This window comes from Perca fluviatilis, chromosome 11 (assembly GCF_010015445.1).
Source record: "Perca fluviatilis chromosome 11, GENO_Pfluv_1.0, whole genome shotgun sequence".
Classification (NCBI taxonomy): Eukaryota; Metazoa; Chordata; class Actinopteri; order Perciformes; family Percidae; genus Perca; species Perca fluviatilis.
This window is the reverse complement of record NC_053122.1, coordinates 34,186,936-34,203,802: the sequence shown is the minus strand read 5'-3', so window position 1 is coordinate 34,203,802 and position 16,867 is coordinate 34,186,936. Positions and strand designations below refer to the sequence as shown.

Sequence of the window (16,867 nt, the reverse complement as noted above, 5' to 3'; positions counted from 1 at the left end):
GGTTGTTGGAGAATTTGCCCCACTGAGGTATAATATTAACTGTTTATACTTAAATTAATAGTTAGACATTTTGGGAAATATGTTTAAATGCGCTTTCTTGCCAAGAGTTAGCGAGGAGATTGATACCACTCTCACGTCTGTATGTTAAATATTACCGTCACATTACAACCAGGAGCCGGTTAGCTTAGCTTAGCACAAAGGCTGGGAACGGAGGGAAACAGCTAGCCTCGCCAAAAAAACACCTGCTGCCACGCAATGTCTTTGTAAAGCTGCTCAGCTAGCCGAAGTGCGGCCAAAACGTTGGCAATAGTTTAAACTTTCAGCAGTGAAGTGCGGCCAGAGAATCCCCGCAGCCAATCAGTGACCGAGTCCTGTGACTTGTGACATAAGAATTTCTTCTAGCTTGAAACACATGAACACACCTCCCTGCCGCATACAAATGTAATTATCGCGGCTAGCCACACTTTGCCACTGCCTAGAGTGTTTGTGGCCTAATATATGGCCTATATATATATGATATGTCCTAAGCTTTAAATATGATAGAACTACAGTTCAATCAGGAGAGACTTGATTGCAGATATGCAAAAGGTTTTAATGTAGAAGAGAATGTACTGTACAGTGTATTGGAGATTGGACTCCATCGTTATATTAATACATTTAATATATTAATACATTTAATATAGGGGTAGGGAACCAAGATGTAACCCCCCTGATGGAATCCAGACACTGGTGCTATCCTAGACACCTAGGACGGGAGGTGGAAGGGGAGGAGGAGGAGGGACGACGTCTTCCTGAAATGACAGCTGATAGCACAGGGAGAGAAGCAGCTTCTTAAAACAGTGTTGTGACGCTGTGATTGGCCTATGGAATCCTTGGCCGTTCCTGATTGGTTTATCAGAAGGTGACGCCTCCAGCGCTCATTTGCTTTAGGAGGGACTGATTATTTGTTAGGTCTTCCTGAAAGAATTTGCGCTGAGGTACATTGGGCTATTTCCACAGCGCTGTGATAGGGATAGGAGAAAAAAAAAATTAAAGCAATCACAATCGTCTTGGGCGGCGCTAAGCTCCGGACGCAGCGACGGTGCCTCCGCAAAATAGTCTCGGGAAGGAACTTGTTTTGGTGGAACATGTGCACCCCACAAAAGAAAACGCCACATACAATATTAAATGAAGTTAACTGTTCACATAATACAGTAAGGTGAGCTATTTAAATTAACTGGAAACATGTTCAACACATGTTTTCTTTGTTTTCCTACTTGGAAGTTTATGTCATTTGTGGTAATGTTTCATGTATGTCTGTTGGTGTTATTAATCTCATGTATGTGTATGTCCTCTTTTTTTATACGAGCTACCCAGGGATGCACAAAGAATTTCAGCCTTGGCTGACAATAAAGTTGTATCGTATCGTAAATGCTGTAAACATATTCTTTGTAAATCTTTACAATCATTCCCCAAAAGAACCAGTCGGCCTGCCTTGTTGCACAATCCAAGTTTTCTTCAAAGGCACAGAGAGCGGAAGGTGAGGGGCATCCGGCAGAACATCTGGCGGCGCCGGATGTGAGGCAATTATCCACAAAATGTACTTCCGTTGATCCAAACTGCCTTTGGACCGAGTACAGACCACCTACGCTAGTTATTTCCTCCTTTTTATCAAGTTTTTATGCTATGCTAAGCTAATAGCTGTAACTTCATAATTACCATCTCTCAGCGAAAAAGCAGCAGGGGCCCACAACACATTGTTGCCAGGGGGCAGACAACCCTTACTCTGTCAAATATTTCATCTTAAAAGCAATAAGTAACCAATCACAATATATATGCATTAAATATCAAGTTTGGGGGCATAGATATATTTCCGGACTTATTCTTATACACAGAGGCCCTAGTCATGTGGATTATTCATATAAGACATTTTCGGAAACTGTCCAACGAGATTATACATAGGGCATTGTGGGACATGTGGTATAGGCTACAGTAGTGTGGCAGATGTATCCTGAATAATATGATGGAAAGCATGGGCGATTTAACCAGCTGCAGTCGTGCATGTGCAGACCTGTAGCCTGCCTGCGCGGTGTTCCCCTCAACTCTGTCGTCACGACCAGCACTCAGTCACGACTAGTGCGCGTGTATAGATGCCATGATCGCGTTCCTCCTCCTCTATCAGATACACAAGGGTTTCCCTTTACATGCAACCGCGATGCGCTAAACACACAGTCCTCCGTGCAGTGCGCTTCTTTTTTTTCCCAGCCCCTTCAAGTATTGTGCAGCACCATGCAAGCGGCGGGCAGCGGAGCAGCTGATAGCGACGCTACTGTAAGCAGCAGCAGCAGCAGCAGCAGCAGCAGCAGCGGCGCCGCAGACGTCGACGACAGCGACGGGGCAGGGGAGAGGATGGAGAGGACGGTGCCAAGCGAGCAGCAGGACAGGACCAACAACAACCAGCAGCAGCAGAATATGTCCTTAACGCCATCCGGAGTCCTCGGTGAGTGTCGCAGAAAAACGGTTAAACAAATAAAATAGTGCATAAGAGCGTGTAGTGGAGATCTGAGGAAGATGGGTATTTGTGTTCTTTTGCACACCCAAAAAAAAAAAGAAAAAGAAGATGGGGATAAAAGATGAAGCTACTGTGCATGGGCAATATGGTGCAGTCACCGATGCTTGAAAGACTTCACTGAATGACTCACAAGGAGACTAATCGTCTGTGATTGGGGTTGGATATCGGTGCGTCTTTTCTTTTTTTCATTCACATAGTGCGCATTCCGATGAGACAGGGCCCGGGAAAGAGTAGTGGGGCAGGCTAGTGGTCCACAGGTGCATGCGCCGGGGGTCCTACGCAGCGGAGCGGGGGTGCATGTCCTCACCGGGCTGTGCCTGTGCCACGCCATACTTTGAAGAGAGTAAAGATTGTGTTGCAGACTCAGGTGTCGGCTGTGTCCGTTCTGTCTCAGGTGTTTAGGACTTGAGGATTTTACAAGAGAAATATTTCAGTGGTGAGTAAGCAAATGACTGGTAGCATAACCTGATTTCTGGAATTGCATTATGAGGATTATTAAGCGGCACTGAACATTTCATATTTCACAACCTTTATTAGGTTCATCAGGGATGTCACTTTCACTGAGGGCTCTGAGATTACCCATGGCATTTTCCAGGGGCCCTGTCCACAACTGAGCCCCCCTGAAATGTTGAGTTGTGTGCCCATCCAGCATTTCTGGCAAACAGGAGAGACTCAGTCAGGAGGTCTGGATATGACCATTTAACCTTTACAAGTTTAGCCTGAGCAATGTCACTGCAGTAAATGCATTCATTTGCATATTGACTTCAAGCCAAACAATGTAAACTTTTGGAGAAAATCTCAACCACATTTTATATGGATCAGGACAGGTGATATAGGCTTACAAAATATGATTTTTAAGCACGACTACACTTTTCATGTCCTCTTTCCTCGTTTGTACAACAGTCTCAACAATATTAGTGTGATCATATGCTTTGTGTTAGTGTCGTAGCTGAGCTCTGGAATATAGGAAGGTTTTGCCGACGATCACATCAGTGAGGCCTTTGAGGCTAAGACAGATCAGCGGTAGTTAAAGAGCTGTTAATTATTGAATGAATTCATCTGTTGCATGCTGGGAAAGGCACAAGACCAACAAGCCCACCCCCAAATCTGTGAAAAAATAAATGATTATGATGATATAACAGGGGTGGGCATTTGATTGGTTGGTTGGTTGGTTGGTTGAACTTCTGGGTAAATGTCAATGGTTGCTCAGTTCATAGACATTTATTGAAAATTGTGATGAGCTTACTTAAGTTGGCAAGACATCCATAATGTTGGAAATTCAATTCATCTCAAATCTCAAATGAGTGATATTAGAAAAACTATATACAGTACATATATGACAAAATCAATATCTTAATATCTAAGCCTGTCTATATCCAAGATCAGTATTTATTGCTATGTTTATTTATGGCAAATTAATACAGAATCCAGTGTTGTAATCAGAATCAGAATCAGAAATACTTTAATAATCCCAGGGGGAAATTATTTTCGTTACAACTACAGATATACAAGCAACAAATAAAAACAACATATATTATCAATACTTTAAACATATATAATAAAAACAAATATACAGTAATAATATATAAAATATGAAATGTACAGCAATAATGTGCAAATAGTGCAATAAAAAAGAGAAAATGAATTGTCTGTTGAGATGATTATAGTGCGAAAAAAAAAAAAAAAAGGAGAAGTGATTGTCTATTGTCTATGTTTGAGATGAGATGCTTACAGAGAGGGGGTGTGTGACTCTGAGGGAAGTGTTATAAAGTTTAATGACCACAAGCAGGAACGATTTCCTGTGGCGCTCTGTGGTGCATCTGGGTGAGAGGAGTCTTCTGCTGAAGGTGCTCCTCTGCTGGGTCGTGACCGGTCTCAATCCCACTTTTTGAATGTTTCGTCTCCGAATTGACCGCATAAGGAGGCAAGACCATAACTGCCTTTTGATTATCAAGGTATTTCTCATGATACACTTAAGGCAATAAAAGAGGAGAATGAAGAATAATATTAATTTGTTTTCTGTGGGGTTTTTCTATGGGATTGGGATTGGGATTGGGATGGATTGTGGATCTTTCAGATCAATTTGAGGAGTGCCTATTGTTAGCATTTTCCACATTTTATCGTGGCATTCAGTGTGGGACTCTATCGCACTGGTCTGGTCTGGTCTTGGTCTTGACTTGGTCTCGTCCTGCCTTGGTCTTGGTCTTGACCTGGTATCACCCGGTCTTGGTCTTGGTCTTGACTCGGTCTAGCCCTGCTTGGTATTGGTCTTGACTCGGTCTAGCCCTGCTTGGTCTTGGTCTTGACTTGGTCTCGCCCTGCCTTGGTTTTTGGTCCTGACTTGGTCCCTCTGTCTTGTCTCTGTCTCGAAACACTCTGATCTTGGTGATGACTTGGTCTCGATTTAGGTGGTCTTGACTACAACACTGACCGTTTCACTAATAATTAAGTAGACTATAAGCAATAGTCAAATCAACTTATTGCCTTATTGTCAATCAACTTATTGCCTAGTCAAAGATAGAGATGGCCCGATACCATTTTTTGCTTCCCGATACCGATTCCGATACTGGTATCGGTATCGGACCATCTCTAGTCAAAGTTAGGAAGCTCAAATGATGGTGGCCCAGTCTATAGAGCTTACCACAACTGTTTACACGAATGGCAGAATATAATTTCGTCAGTTCTTCCTTTCTAAACTTGTCCTGCTGCAGATTGACATGAAATCATCTCATCATACATACATTCAGATGTATCTACAGGTCTCGTGGCCTAAAGGAGCAATGACGTCACAGACAGTCAGAGAGACAATCACTTTGAAGTATTCAGAAACATACACAAATGCAAGAAAAAAAACATTCAGTGACTTGGCTTAGATTGCATCATCATGTGTGTCTCTCACACAAACGCACGCACGCACGCATGCACGCACACGTACACTAACACACACACCGAATTGTGGATTTATACAGCTCGTTATATTTCTAAAAACATCTCCAGATAAAATCTCCTGCACAATAACAGCAGAGCATGATCCCATTGCATTGTTGTCTGACATGTATTACAGGTGCAGTACATCAAGTGTTTGTTGCAGTCACTGAGTTGGCATGTTGGTCTAAAACATAATACTAGAACAGAGAGCTGGCAGCAGCACTGATGCCTCTCAATAAGAGGGATGAGGCGTCCTGAAAGCAGGTGATTTGATAATGCAGTGACGCTGCAGAACGTGAAAGCCTGATCACAGACACGCACTGAGAAAGTCTCACAGGGCCATTCTGTGAACAATAAAGACATCGGTCAGTCACTGGGTCTATTGTGCCCGCGGGAGACAGAGAGTTTGACTTGAGAGTGTGACTTTAGAGTGTGTGAAGAAACTGTACAAATGAGGCCTTCGGAGCTTACACTGTATTGCCGGATGGATGGCATTGCTGGGAAGACCTGCTGCTTTGCCTATATTTAATGGTTTTAGAGACTGACTTGAAAAGCCAGTTGCGGAATGGCTTTCTACACACCACCCGGTTTACAGATCATTCATTTGTTTACAGCATTTGCTCAAAGTCATATGACCATAGCATGACCATAGCATGTCCATAGCAAATTCCCATCAATAGGTCCCAAAACGTCCCAGTTAGAGAGTAAGTGACCAAGCAGGCCTGCCTTGTTGCATGATCAAAATTTTCTTCAAAATTTGCCATTTACAGCGTGTAACGTTAGCTTGCTAGCTCAGAGGTTCCAGTTGCTGTTCCTAGTTTAGCGTAAACACAAAGAAAGAGGAAGGTCCATCCGGCGGAACTTCCAGCGGCGCCGGAACTATGCGGTCGTCGATCCAGACTAGCAAACACCTAATATTATCATACCGAATGTTTAAAACAAGCATGACTACTGTCGCCGCATTGAGCTCAGGCTCGCACACGGGAGGGGTAGAGTACGCGAAGCGGGGCAAGGAGGCATTTGATTGGTTCTTTCCGAGCGGACCGCTAGGCAGTAAATGGTCGGTGTTTTTACAGCATTACAGCAGCTACAGATGATATTTCTTTGTCGCTCCTTTTTCAGGGCCTATAAGTTATTTATTGCTGTCGCGTTGTAAAGGCCAGTTCAAACAATATATAAAAAAGTGTATATTGGAAATAGTTACCAACCCTGCCTTTAACCTTTAACGCTGGCTGAACAATAATTTTGGACATTTCTGTCCTTGTTTCATATGACCTAAAGTTTCCATGACAAAAAACATAGGAAAATATGGTGAAATAATAACATCATTGATGAGTGGCAGAGCGCTACTAATGACTAACCTGTCCTTGATCACCCCGATGAAAAAATTTCACCATCTGTCTGTCCCACTTCCTCTCACACACACACACACATACACACTCTTTGTCTTACCCTCTTTATCATCGATCCTCTGCAATCATTTAAAACTGTATTAACCCCTTCTGCCCCTCTTTCCCTTTTAGATAAATTGTTTGGAAAGCGCTTTCTGCAGGCCAGACATTACATTATGTCTCGTAAGTCCTGGCTGAAGATGGTGCCCACCGAAAACTGTGACATCCTGATGACATTCCTAGGTACGGTAAGCTCCTGGCTGTCCTTGTTGTTCATCCTGTGATGAATCCATCACTGTAGAGAGAAAAGTGCATCCTCATTAAATGTCTTTAGTGCTCAGCCAGCCACTCAGATGCGTGACTGGGACTTCTCTGGGGACAATTAGATCTCATCCATTTACTGTACCCGTTTCTATAGACCAGCCCTTTCTTTTAAGGAAGCTGCTGTTGTGGGTGAATTGGAGCTATTTTACCAAACTAACTGCAGTTTGACTCAGGCAGATAAACTTCACAATGTACAAAACACATCCTGTATATTATGTTGCATGCGTACACAACACTTCAATGGGCTTTTTTGTCTAAGTGTCAAAACAAAGGGATAATTAATCATTCTGATTAGTTGCATTAAAAATGTAAGTAGTGCCAGCGTCAACACAGACTCCGGCCTTCAAAGACAGATTTGAACCAACATTAAAATGCAAAACCAAACCAAAATACCTATCACAATGTGAGCGCAAAGAACAGCTCTTGTTTAGATTTCTGTTAAATTGAATATGAAAAGGCATGTAGCTATTTTTTTTCAGCCTGGTCTCACAGAATTCCGTGAAATGATCACAACCTGTTAACAGCGCATTACGTGGTGGTGGGACGGAATTTGTGATAAATTCTGTGTGGCTACCATGGAAAACAATGCCAATGTAAAGTCACTGAGAAGATGACGTAGCATTAAGAGTGACAACGGTAGCGAGTAGTATGAAAGGCCGAAAATCTGCGTCAGGAGGTTGGTTGGGATGGTGGATGGGTCAAACAACACAGGACTTTCACCCAGGAGACCGGGGACCGTGTCCCGCGTGTCAGGATTGCTAAACCCAACCGTCCCGTTGTTCTTTTCCTAAACGCAAACCGTTGTTGTCCCGCCCACCCACGACCTTTTCCTTAACATAAGGAGCCGTGTTCATTTCACGGAATTCTTCCGCGGGCCCATCACAGATTTTTTTGCGATTCCGTGAAACTGCCACTGATTTTGAGTTAAGGGGCCGTGTTCATTTCACAGAATTCTGTAAGATCAGGTTGTTTTTTTTGCTTAGTGTTGTTTTAATTGTCTATTAAGCCAGTATACATCCCGCCTAAATGACAGTATGTCAGACCAACTGACACTTACTATTTACAGACACACGCTTCAACTATCTTTAGTGTTTCGCTTCAACTGAAATTTAAATTCCTTATATCTACAACTGGCAGTTTCAACTGCTTTCAGTGCTTTACTTACAAACTGGAACTTCCACTGCCCACATGCCTTAACAAAAAAATAATAATAAAATGCTTTCACCTCCTACACTTCAGCAGACACTCCAAATCCTTTCAGTACTAAAAACTGAAACGTTAAGTGCTTCAACTTATACTGCTGCTCCCACACACCTTACATTGAAACATAAAGACCTTTTCACTTTTCTTTTCTTCACAATTTTCAGTGTAAGCAAGCACGCTTATTTTAAATGTAGCCGTTTCTGGTTTTTCTATTACTGTAAAACGGTATACATGTACCCTAAATGACATAGTATGTGTTGTTTATGATAATGAATATTAACCAATTACAAAACTGAAACTTAACAATATGCAAAGTGCTGATTAAGATTACAAATTAAGACTTTATTGATCCAGCAAGGGGATATTACATGTATTCACTCTGTTGTTAGTTATTACACGCATTACACACAGGCCCGAAATACACACACATGTCCAGGACCTATACATGCACCAATGGAGAGATGTCAGAGTGAGGGGGCCGCCCATAGAATAGAATAGCCTTTATTGTCATTGCACTGTGAAGGTACAACGAAATTTAGGGTGCTCTCACAGAGCCACCCTTGCACCACACAAAAAAACAAACAACAAGAAAACAGGGAACGACATATGTCCAGACAAGGACAAGAACAGGCTCAGCGAGCAATATGCTCTCATTTAAAATAGTATCTACCAACATAATATAAAAGATATACATTTCTTTACATATGTATTTAAATATAAATATCCATAAAATCTAAAAGGTAAAAAATGTCTGTAGTTATTAAAAAAGGTGTGGAGTGCAAGCTTATGACAGAGTGTCCATAAGTATCATGGACAAAGTGAGTGTCCATGAGTATTTGCAGTCCGTATGGCCCAGGGGAAAAAGCTATTTGTCAGCCTGCTGGTATGCGATTTGATTGACCTGTAGCGTCTCCCCGAGGGCAACAGATCAAATAGGGGGGTAAGCAGGGTGTGAGAGGTCTGTGGTGATGGCCTTGGTTCTCCTAAGGCAGCAGGAGGTAGCAATGTTTTCCAGGCTGGGCAGTGGGCAGCCGATGATATTTTGTGCAGTGTTTATAACTCTCTGCACCGCCTTCCTGTCCACCGCTGTGGAGCCTGCGTACCAAACACTCAAGCAGTACGTTAGTACGCTCACCACAGAGGATTGGTAAAAAGCCAGCAGTAGCTTTGTGTCAAGATTGTTCTTCCTGAGCACACGCAGGAAGTGTAACCGCTGCTGAGCTTTCTTAATCAGTGCCCTGATGTTGTAAGTCCAAGAGTGGTTAAAAGAGATGTGGGTGTCCAGAAACCTGAAGGTGGTGACAATGTCCACCTGCTCTCCATTTATAAGGAGGGGGGTGTAATCCTGTCTATGCTTCCTGAAATCCAGAATTAGTTCTTTTGTTTTAAGAATGTTCAGGGTCAGGTTATGATCCTTGCACCAGCACAACAGATCTTTTACCTCTGCTCTGTACGCTGTCTCGTCCCCGTCGGAAATACAACCAATCACTGTAGTGTCATCGGCATATTTTATTATGCGGTTGGACTGATGGGTTGGAGAACAGTCATAGGTGTACAGTGCGTACAGCAGAGGGCTCAGAACGCAGCCTTGAGGAGAACCAGTGCTGAGTGTGAGTGTGGAGGAGTGGTGTGGGCCAATTCTCACAGATTGTGGGCGGCTCGACAAAAAGTTTTTAATCCACATGCAGGTGGGGTGGGGGGATCTGTAGCTCCATCAGTTAACTACAAAGAATGTCTGGAATGATTGTGTTGAACGCTGAGCTGTAGTCCACGAAGAGCATCCTCACATAGCTCTTTTTGTATTCCAAGTGGCTCAGCTCTAGGGGAGGCAGTCTCTGATGTGCTGGGAGACTGATCGCTCCAAGCACTTCATGATTACAGACGTCAGAGCAATGGGTCTGTAATCGTTCAAAGTTTTTTTGGGAATGGGGATGATAATAGAGGCCTTCAAACATGTGGGGATGGTGGCATGTGTCAGGGAAAGATTGAAAAGTTTTGTGAGGATCCCTGTTAGCTGGTCTGCACACGCTTTAACCACCACTCCCGGAATGCCATCGGGACCAGCAGCTTTCCTGGGGTTCACTGCTCTCAGTTTCATCCTCACCTCGTGCTCCTGAAGAAAGAGAGGTGGAGTGCTGGAGCCAGGGGGAGGCAATGACATGATAAGAGGCGCCCCGAGCAGTTGGGTGTTCGATGCCTTGCTCAAGGGCACCAAACTTTATTTTATTACCTTTATTAACCAATAGCAGATCTCTTACAGTGAATAGCTCACTTATGCTCCTTACTAACATTCGGCTCATAAAGGACCTATGTATTAGGGGTGGGGGAAAAAATCGATACAGCATAGTATCGCGATATTTTTCGTGGCAATACTGTATCGATACTCAGATGCCAAGTATCAATCTTTTATAACATATGTGTTGGTCAGTCTGTCTGCTTGACAATCCCATTTCGTAGCAATATAATTGAAGTGAGATGAACAAACAGAGAAATGTATCTTTTTAGATAAGATGTTGACAAAATTGTCCTTTTGGGGACATCATTTGAAATTGGAAAAAGTTGGAAAAAATGTAACACCTTGCAATATATCGCAGAATATTGCAATATGTTTAAAATCGCAATAATATCGTATCGTGACCTAAGTATCGGGATGATATCGTATCGTGAGGTCTCTGGTGATTCCCACCCCTACTATGTATGTGATATATATATATATATATATATATATATATATATATATATATATATATATATAAGTCTTTGTGAATGATGGATCCAAAGTCTCAGTCATTTCCAATTTGATCTTCATTGTTTTCAATTTTAGGTATAAAATGGTGCCAGTGTAATGATACAGATGATTGAGACAATATGCTGCATACAGCCTGCTGAAACTGCTGGAATCAGATTGGAGTCTTCTCAACCTATTGAAAAAATTAGGCCCCATGATACGATAAAATCGAGAATGTCACGTTACAATATTATTTTAATATCGTAACATCGCAGAATATCGATATTCTGCGATGTACTGCAATTTATTACCTGTTTTCCAACTTCATATTGTGTCCGCAACTTCATATTGTGTCCGCAACTTCCTCGTGCACGCTTTCATACTACTCGCTACCGTTGTCGCTCCTAATGCTACTGCTCACCTGACAGAAGAAAAACTCAACTGCACCTACTGCATCTTGTGGACTGAAAAAGCCTTCCAATAAGTTAAATTGTCATGTGCAATTCATATAGTAAAAGACTGATACTTGGCGTCCGATACAGTATTGCCACAGAAAATATCGCGATACTATGCTGTATCGATTCCCCACCCCCCACCCCTAGAATGTTTGTGTGTGATATACTGCTTGCAGACAGGGATTTAATTAGAGCGACCTCTTACTATCAGCACCACTCCACTGCTTCTTGGCCCACTTCTGTCAGGGCAGTGAAGGATGGGTTTGGTTCAGCCTCTTGCCTCTTCTGCCTTTGGCGAACATACCTGCAAACATATAAGGAATTAAAAGGAACGTTGACGAATAAAACTGCTGTTTCAAAATATGTATTGTGATGCTCATATTCACTGTCAAACTTAAAATCAAATGTTTGTTTTTTTTCTCCCTCCAGACACAATAGATGACCACACTCTGCTGTGGCTCCTGAATCAGATTCGTGTTGGAATCCCACAAGTCAGCATTCAGGTTCGACAGCACAAACACACCCAGGCACAAGCCTTCTTCATCACGACAACATTTGAGAAGTAAGACTCCGAAACGCACACTCTGACTGAGCGTGTGTGTGTGTGTGTGTGTGTGTGTGTGTGTGTGTGTGTGGGCACTTGTGCTTCTGTCTTGGGTCTTGAGTGAGGACATTTTGACTTATCCAAGCGGCCGATGAGTGCCCGTACTTGATTTTAGGACTAAGGTTAGAAAAATGGTTAAGCATGGTGGTTGGTTTTATATTTATATATAACATTTTCCTTCAGTATTTGACTGCATATTCACGGGGGTGCAGCTAAATGGCAAGAAAGGAGTCCAGTTATTAGATTTAGCAGAAAACGCCAATATTATATAGGGATAGGGAACAGTCCATTAAGTCAATTAGGGTTAACAAATATACTGTGTTTGTATTAGTGTATTTAATGCATGTCCACGAACAAAGGCAATACCGAATGTAATAAATGTGTTGTTGTTTTTTTAGATTTTGTTATGGATGTCTTATATTTTAAGCCTGTTGAAGTCTGGTAAGTTAAGGGAACAGCTCAACATATTGGGGGATATGCTTATTCACTTTCTTGCCGAGAACTAGATGAGAAGATTGATACCACTCTCATGTCTGTCTGCTAAATAAGAAGTTACAACCAGGGACAGTAGGCTTAGCGTAGCCGTAGCATAAAGAAGAAACAGCTTGCGTGGCCCTGTCCAAGGATTACAAGACTAGGTCCAAACCGGCCCAGTTTATGGCTGGACCATGTATGGCGAATGTGCTTAACTGTGGCCAAATTGTTAAAGAGATAGTCAGCGGTGGTGTCTATAATTTGAATATAGATATTAATTGCTCATCTGTAGTGGTCCCAGTAATGTTTATTTGTTGTGGTATAGTAGTTGTGTACTGAAATAGCATATCACATAATTGTGAGCACCCTAGTCACCCCAGTGCTAGCCTCTCTTCACCAAGGGGGTAAGCGAGCATCCGGAAAGCGTACCTCCTATGGCGAGTTTCTCAGGCTAACAAGCCATCACCTTCTGCTAGCATTCCATTGACTGCCATTCATTTTGGCATCACTTTGACAGCGAATAACTTTACATCCAAAGCGTTTTAAAGACTCTATTTGTCCATTGTTTATTTCTAAAGAAACACGACAATGTATAAAAGGCTCCATTACCTTGTAGCTCACGTTATGGCTCCGTAGCAGACGTTTTTGTAAAAATAGGCTAACAGTTGTGTCATAACTAAGCGACTTTCTGTCGCACAGTAGAGAAATTACCGTATAGTCAGGAGAAGCTCACAGGCAATCGGAGGGACCCTGCTGATCACCTTCAAGGCTCTAATTGGTCTGGCACCATCTTATACTACGCATCTTATTCACTGGCACTCAGCCCCGAGGTCTCTTAGATCTGATACTCACTGGCGCTTTTAACACACTAATCATGTCCATGTCTATATATTTCTGTATTTGTGAATTGCTGCTTGTTGCTCACTTGCTGCCGTTGGGATGTTGTTTTTGTGTTTCCTCTCTACTTTTTTTATTTTTACATTTCAATGTTCTTTTTTACAGCACCAGCGTTTTTTTTGTACATCACTTTGGTCAGCTTAAGCTGTGTTTAAATGTGATCTAGAAATAAACTTTACTTACTTACTTACTGACATGGTAAAGATACATTTTGGACCGAGTTTTGAGTTCGTAGGGCTGGTCCAGCCAAAAAAAAAACAGCAGAGGCTCTAGGAAGTCACTGCCTCCGGGGGAAATATTTTCAGCGTGTAATATCATGTCGTTACATTCCTGTATTCCTACGGATTAGACACATTCGTTGTAACATGTTAACTAGTGAGCTTTACAGTAGAGCTGCTGGTACACCCATTTTGTGTGTTTCCAGTCTTTATGCTAAGCTAATCGGTTACTTCATATTTAATGCACACACATGAGAGAGGTATCATCCAGTATCGCCCAGTTACAGTGTGTGTGTGTGTGTGTGTGTGCGTGTGTGTGTGAGTGTGTGTGTGTGTGTGGTGTTACAGTTTGTTGTGTGCATTGCCTTAGTGCACTTAATCTATCAAACATCTGCAGTCCAGCCGCTCCACAGTGTTAGTGCTCCATCAGGTTTAATCCTGCTGTCATTTACCCCCAGCTTACTGCGGGGAGCCGAGCAGATGGGCATGCACAAGGCCGTCAAACCGCAGTTTGGCGGCGGGATGCGGCGCTTCTCCTGTGAGGAAGACAACATCTATGAGAACATAGAGAGCGAACTCTGCTTTTTCACCTCACAGGTTAGAGGTTACAACTTGTGGGCCATGTGAGCTGTATGTCAACATCGTTGTTAATGATATACATATTGTCGCTTCGGGTGTGTTATTAAAGATTCTTTTTGTCTGTCTTTTACCGTTATATTTCCGGAATTGAAAATATATGTCTCTTAGTATTGTGACTTACTTTTTTGCTGTCTCCCCATAACTGTGATGGTTTCCAGGAGCGTCAGTGCATCATAAAGTATTGGCTGGACAATCTGCGAGCCAAACAGGGGGAGGTGCTCCACAACATTCACTTCCTGGAGGGCCAGCCAATCAGTATGCTGTCATTTATTATTACTGAACTGTTTTAAACGCTTATTCTTTTTCTCTTCCCTATCTAAATAGCGTCGGCGTTTTGTGCAGTGGATGTTATATGCTAAGTTCCATTTGAGTTTTGTCAATCGATTGAAATATTTAACCGCAATTAATCGCATGATTGTCCATAGTTAACTTGCGATTATTTGCAAATTAAGTTTTCAATGCTCGTATCAGCATGGGAGTGGACAAATATTGCAACAATCTTAAAAAATTACAAATACTGTCAATGACAAAATATTTTCACCTCAAAGGTACTATATACTTAAAAAATATGCTGAAAGCATAATATGGCAAACTCAAGCATCGCTTCCTGATTTTCCAAACTACGGAGCGGCCCGAGGCCCAAATCATAGAACGTGCGTGCGTTAATCACGTGTAAAAAAAAAAATTAGTGGCATTAAAAGGACTTTGCGTTCATTATTACTCGTTATCAACCCGTTTATTTTGACAGCCCTCGTTTAAAGGTCCCATGGCATGAAAATTTCACTTTATGAGGTTTTTTAACATTAATATGTGTTCCCCCAGCCTGCCTATGGTCCCCCAGTGGCTAGAAATGGCGATAGGTGTAAACCGAGCCCTGGGTATCCTGCTCTGCCTTTGAGAAAATGAAAGCTCAGATGGGCCGATCTGGAATCTTCTCCTTATGAGGTCATTAGGGGAAAGGTAACCTCCCCTTTCTCTGGTTTGCCCGCCCAGAGAATTTGGCCCACCCATGAGAGAGAGAGACATCATGGCTTTCAAACAAGCGAAGCATGGCAGTTGGTCAAGGCCACACCCCCACCCTCCACCTTGCCCCCCCCCCCCTCTCTCCTCCTCAATAGCTACAGACACAGAAATGGCACATCCTAAGGAAAGCTCATTGTGGGACTGGCTCTAGTGGCTGTAATTCTGCACCAAGGCTGAATTTCGGGAAAGAGACTTCAGATACAGTATTAGGGGACCACTAAGGCCTATATAAAAGAGACTTCAGATACAGTATTAGGGGAACACTAAGGTCTATATAAAAGAGACTTCAGATACAGTATTAGGGGAACACTAAGGTCTATATAAAAGAGACTTCAGATACAGTATTAGGGGACCACTAAGGTCTATATAACAGCATCCAAATAGCAGCATGTCATAGGAGCTTTAAACGTTATATGTGAAAGTTTCCTGTTGTCTCCGCTTTAGTTCCAGAGCTGCAAGCTCGGGGAGTCATCCATCAAATGTTTCCCCTCCACGAGCAGAGGATCCTCAACCAGCTGATGACATCTTGGGTCCAGGCTGTGTGTGAACGGCAGCCCCTGGGTGGGAAATATCAACCTTTTTGTTTTTTTAAGAAAAGTTGGCCGGATAGTATAACAGCAGGCCTGCCGTTAATACCAAGTCACATCTATTAATAGCGTAAAAAATAGCATGAGCTACATGAGACATAATGAGTCTTCTTCTCAGAGTCATAACACTAGTTTTTATACATTATATTAGCTGTTTACAATTTGATCTGCTTTGTAGATGATGTGTGTGACTACTTTGGAGTGAAGATCGGCATGTATTTTGCCTGGCTGGGTTTCTACACTAACTCCATGCTTTACCCTGCTGTCATCGGCTTTCTCCTCTGGATACTGGCAGAGGCCGACCAGGTACTTGAAGCCTATTCTGTAAGAAGATTTGTTGTACAATACCAGGGCGTCGTCGGTTTTGTTTCAACATTGGGGGTGTAAGCAGTCCTACAAAGTGCTGCTGCGAGGGACTAAACACTGAGAGATGCATAAACACACTGTGACGAGTTCGAGATTGTATTGCAATGATTTATTCCTCCACACGTAAAATACAACGAGCAGTTACCGAATGTAAAGTTACTTTGTGAGTCGAAATAAGTGCGCTTGTGTGGCGGTCAACAGAAAGTGTTCGATCCCAGGCTCACCCCCCTCTCTGTCAAAGCCCAAAAGACCCCAGGTGAAGCGGAAAGGGAGTGGAGGGGGTGGTGGAAAGGGGGTGGAGGAACTATCCCCTGCCTCCGCCCCGAACTCCACGCCTATGATTCAAGATCTGTCTTTTCAAGCACTTGGAATATTACTAAAAATCACCCTTTAACTGTCACGCTAGATGTGTACTGATCAGGGGCGATTCTGCGATTTTTAAACTATTAACACTATGATGGAACTAAACCTGACACTTT

General features: G+C 42.6%; 1 protein-coding gene across 4 annotated transcripts in view; it reads left to right on the top strand.

Annotated features, from left to right (window-relative positions):
- The first annotated feature begins 1,504 nt into the window (after nucleotides 1-1,504).
- The window catches only part of ano8a (anoctamin 8a), a 28,626-nt gene continuing 13,263 nt past the window's right edge, over nucleotides 1,505-16,867 (top strand). For all 4 annotated transcript variants that reach the window (XM_039816869.1, XM_039816870.1, XM_039816868.1 and 1 more), the window contains exons 1-7: nucleotides 1,505-2,479; nucleotides 7,003-7,113; nucleotides 12,010-12,142; nucleotides 14,232-14,370; nucleotides 14,571-14,667; nucleotides 15,880-15,996; nucleotides 16,201-16,328. In XM_039816869.1, coding sequence (XP_039672803.1) covers nucleotides 2,041-2,479; nucleotides 7,003-7,113; nucleotides 12,010-12,142; nucleotides 14,232-14,370; nucleotides 14,571-14,667; nucleotides 15,880-15,996; nucleotides 16,201-16,328 — 1,164 coding nt within the window. In that variant the 5' untranslated portion in view covers nucleotides 1,505-2,040. The remainder of the gene's footprint in view (nucleotides 2,480-7,002; nucleotides 7,114-12,009; nucleotides 12,143-14,231; nucleotides 14,371-14,570; nucleotides 14,668-15,879; nucleotides 15,997-16,200; nucleotides 16,329-16,867) is intronic.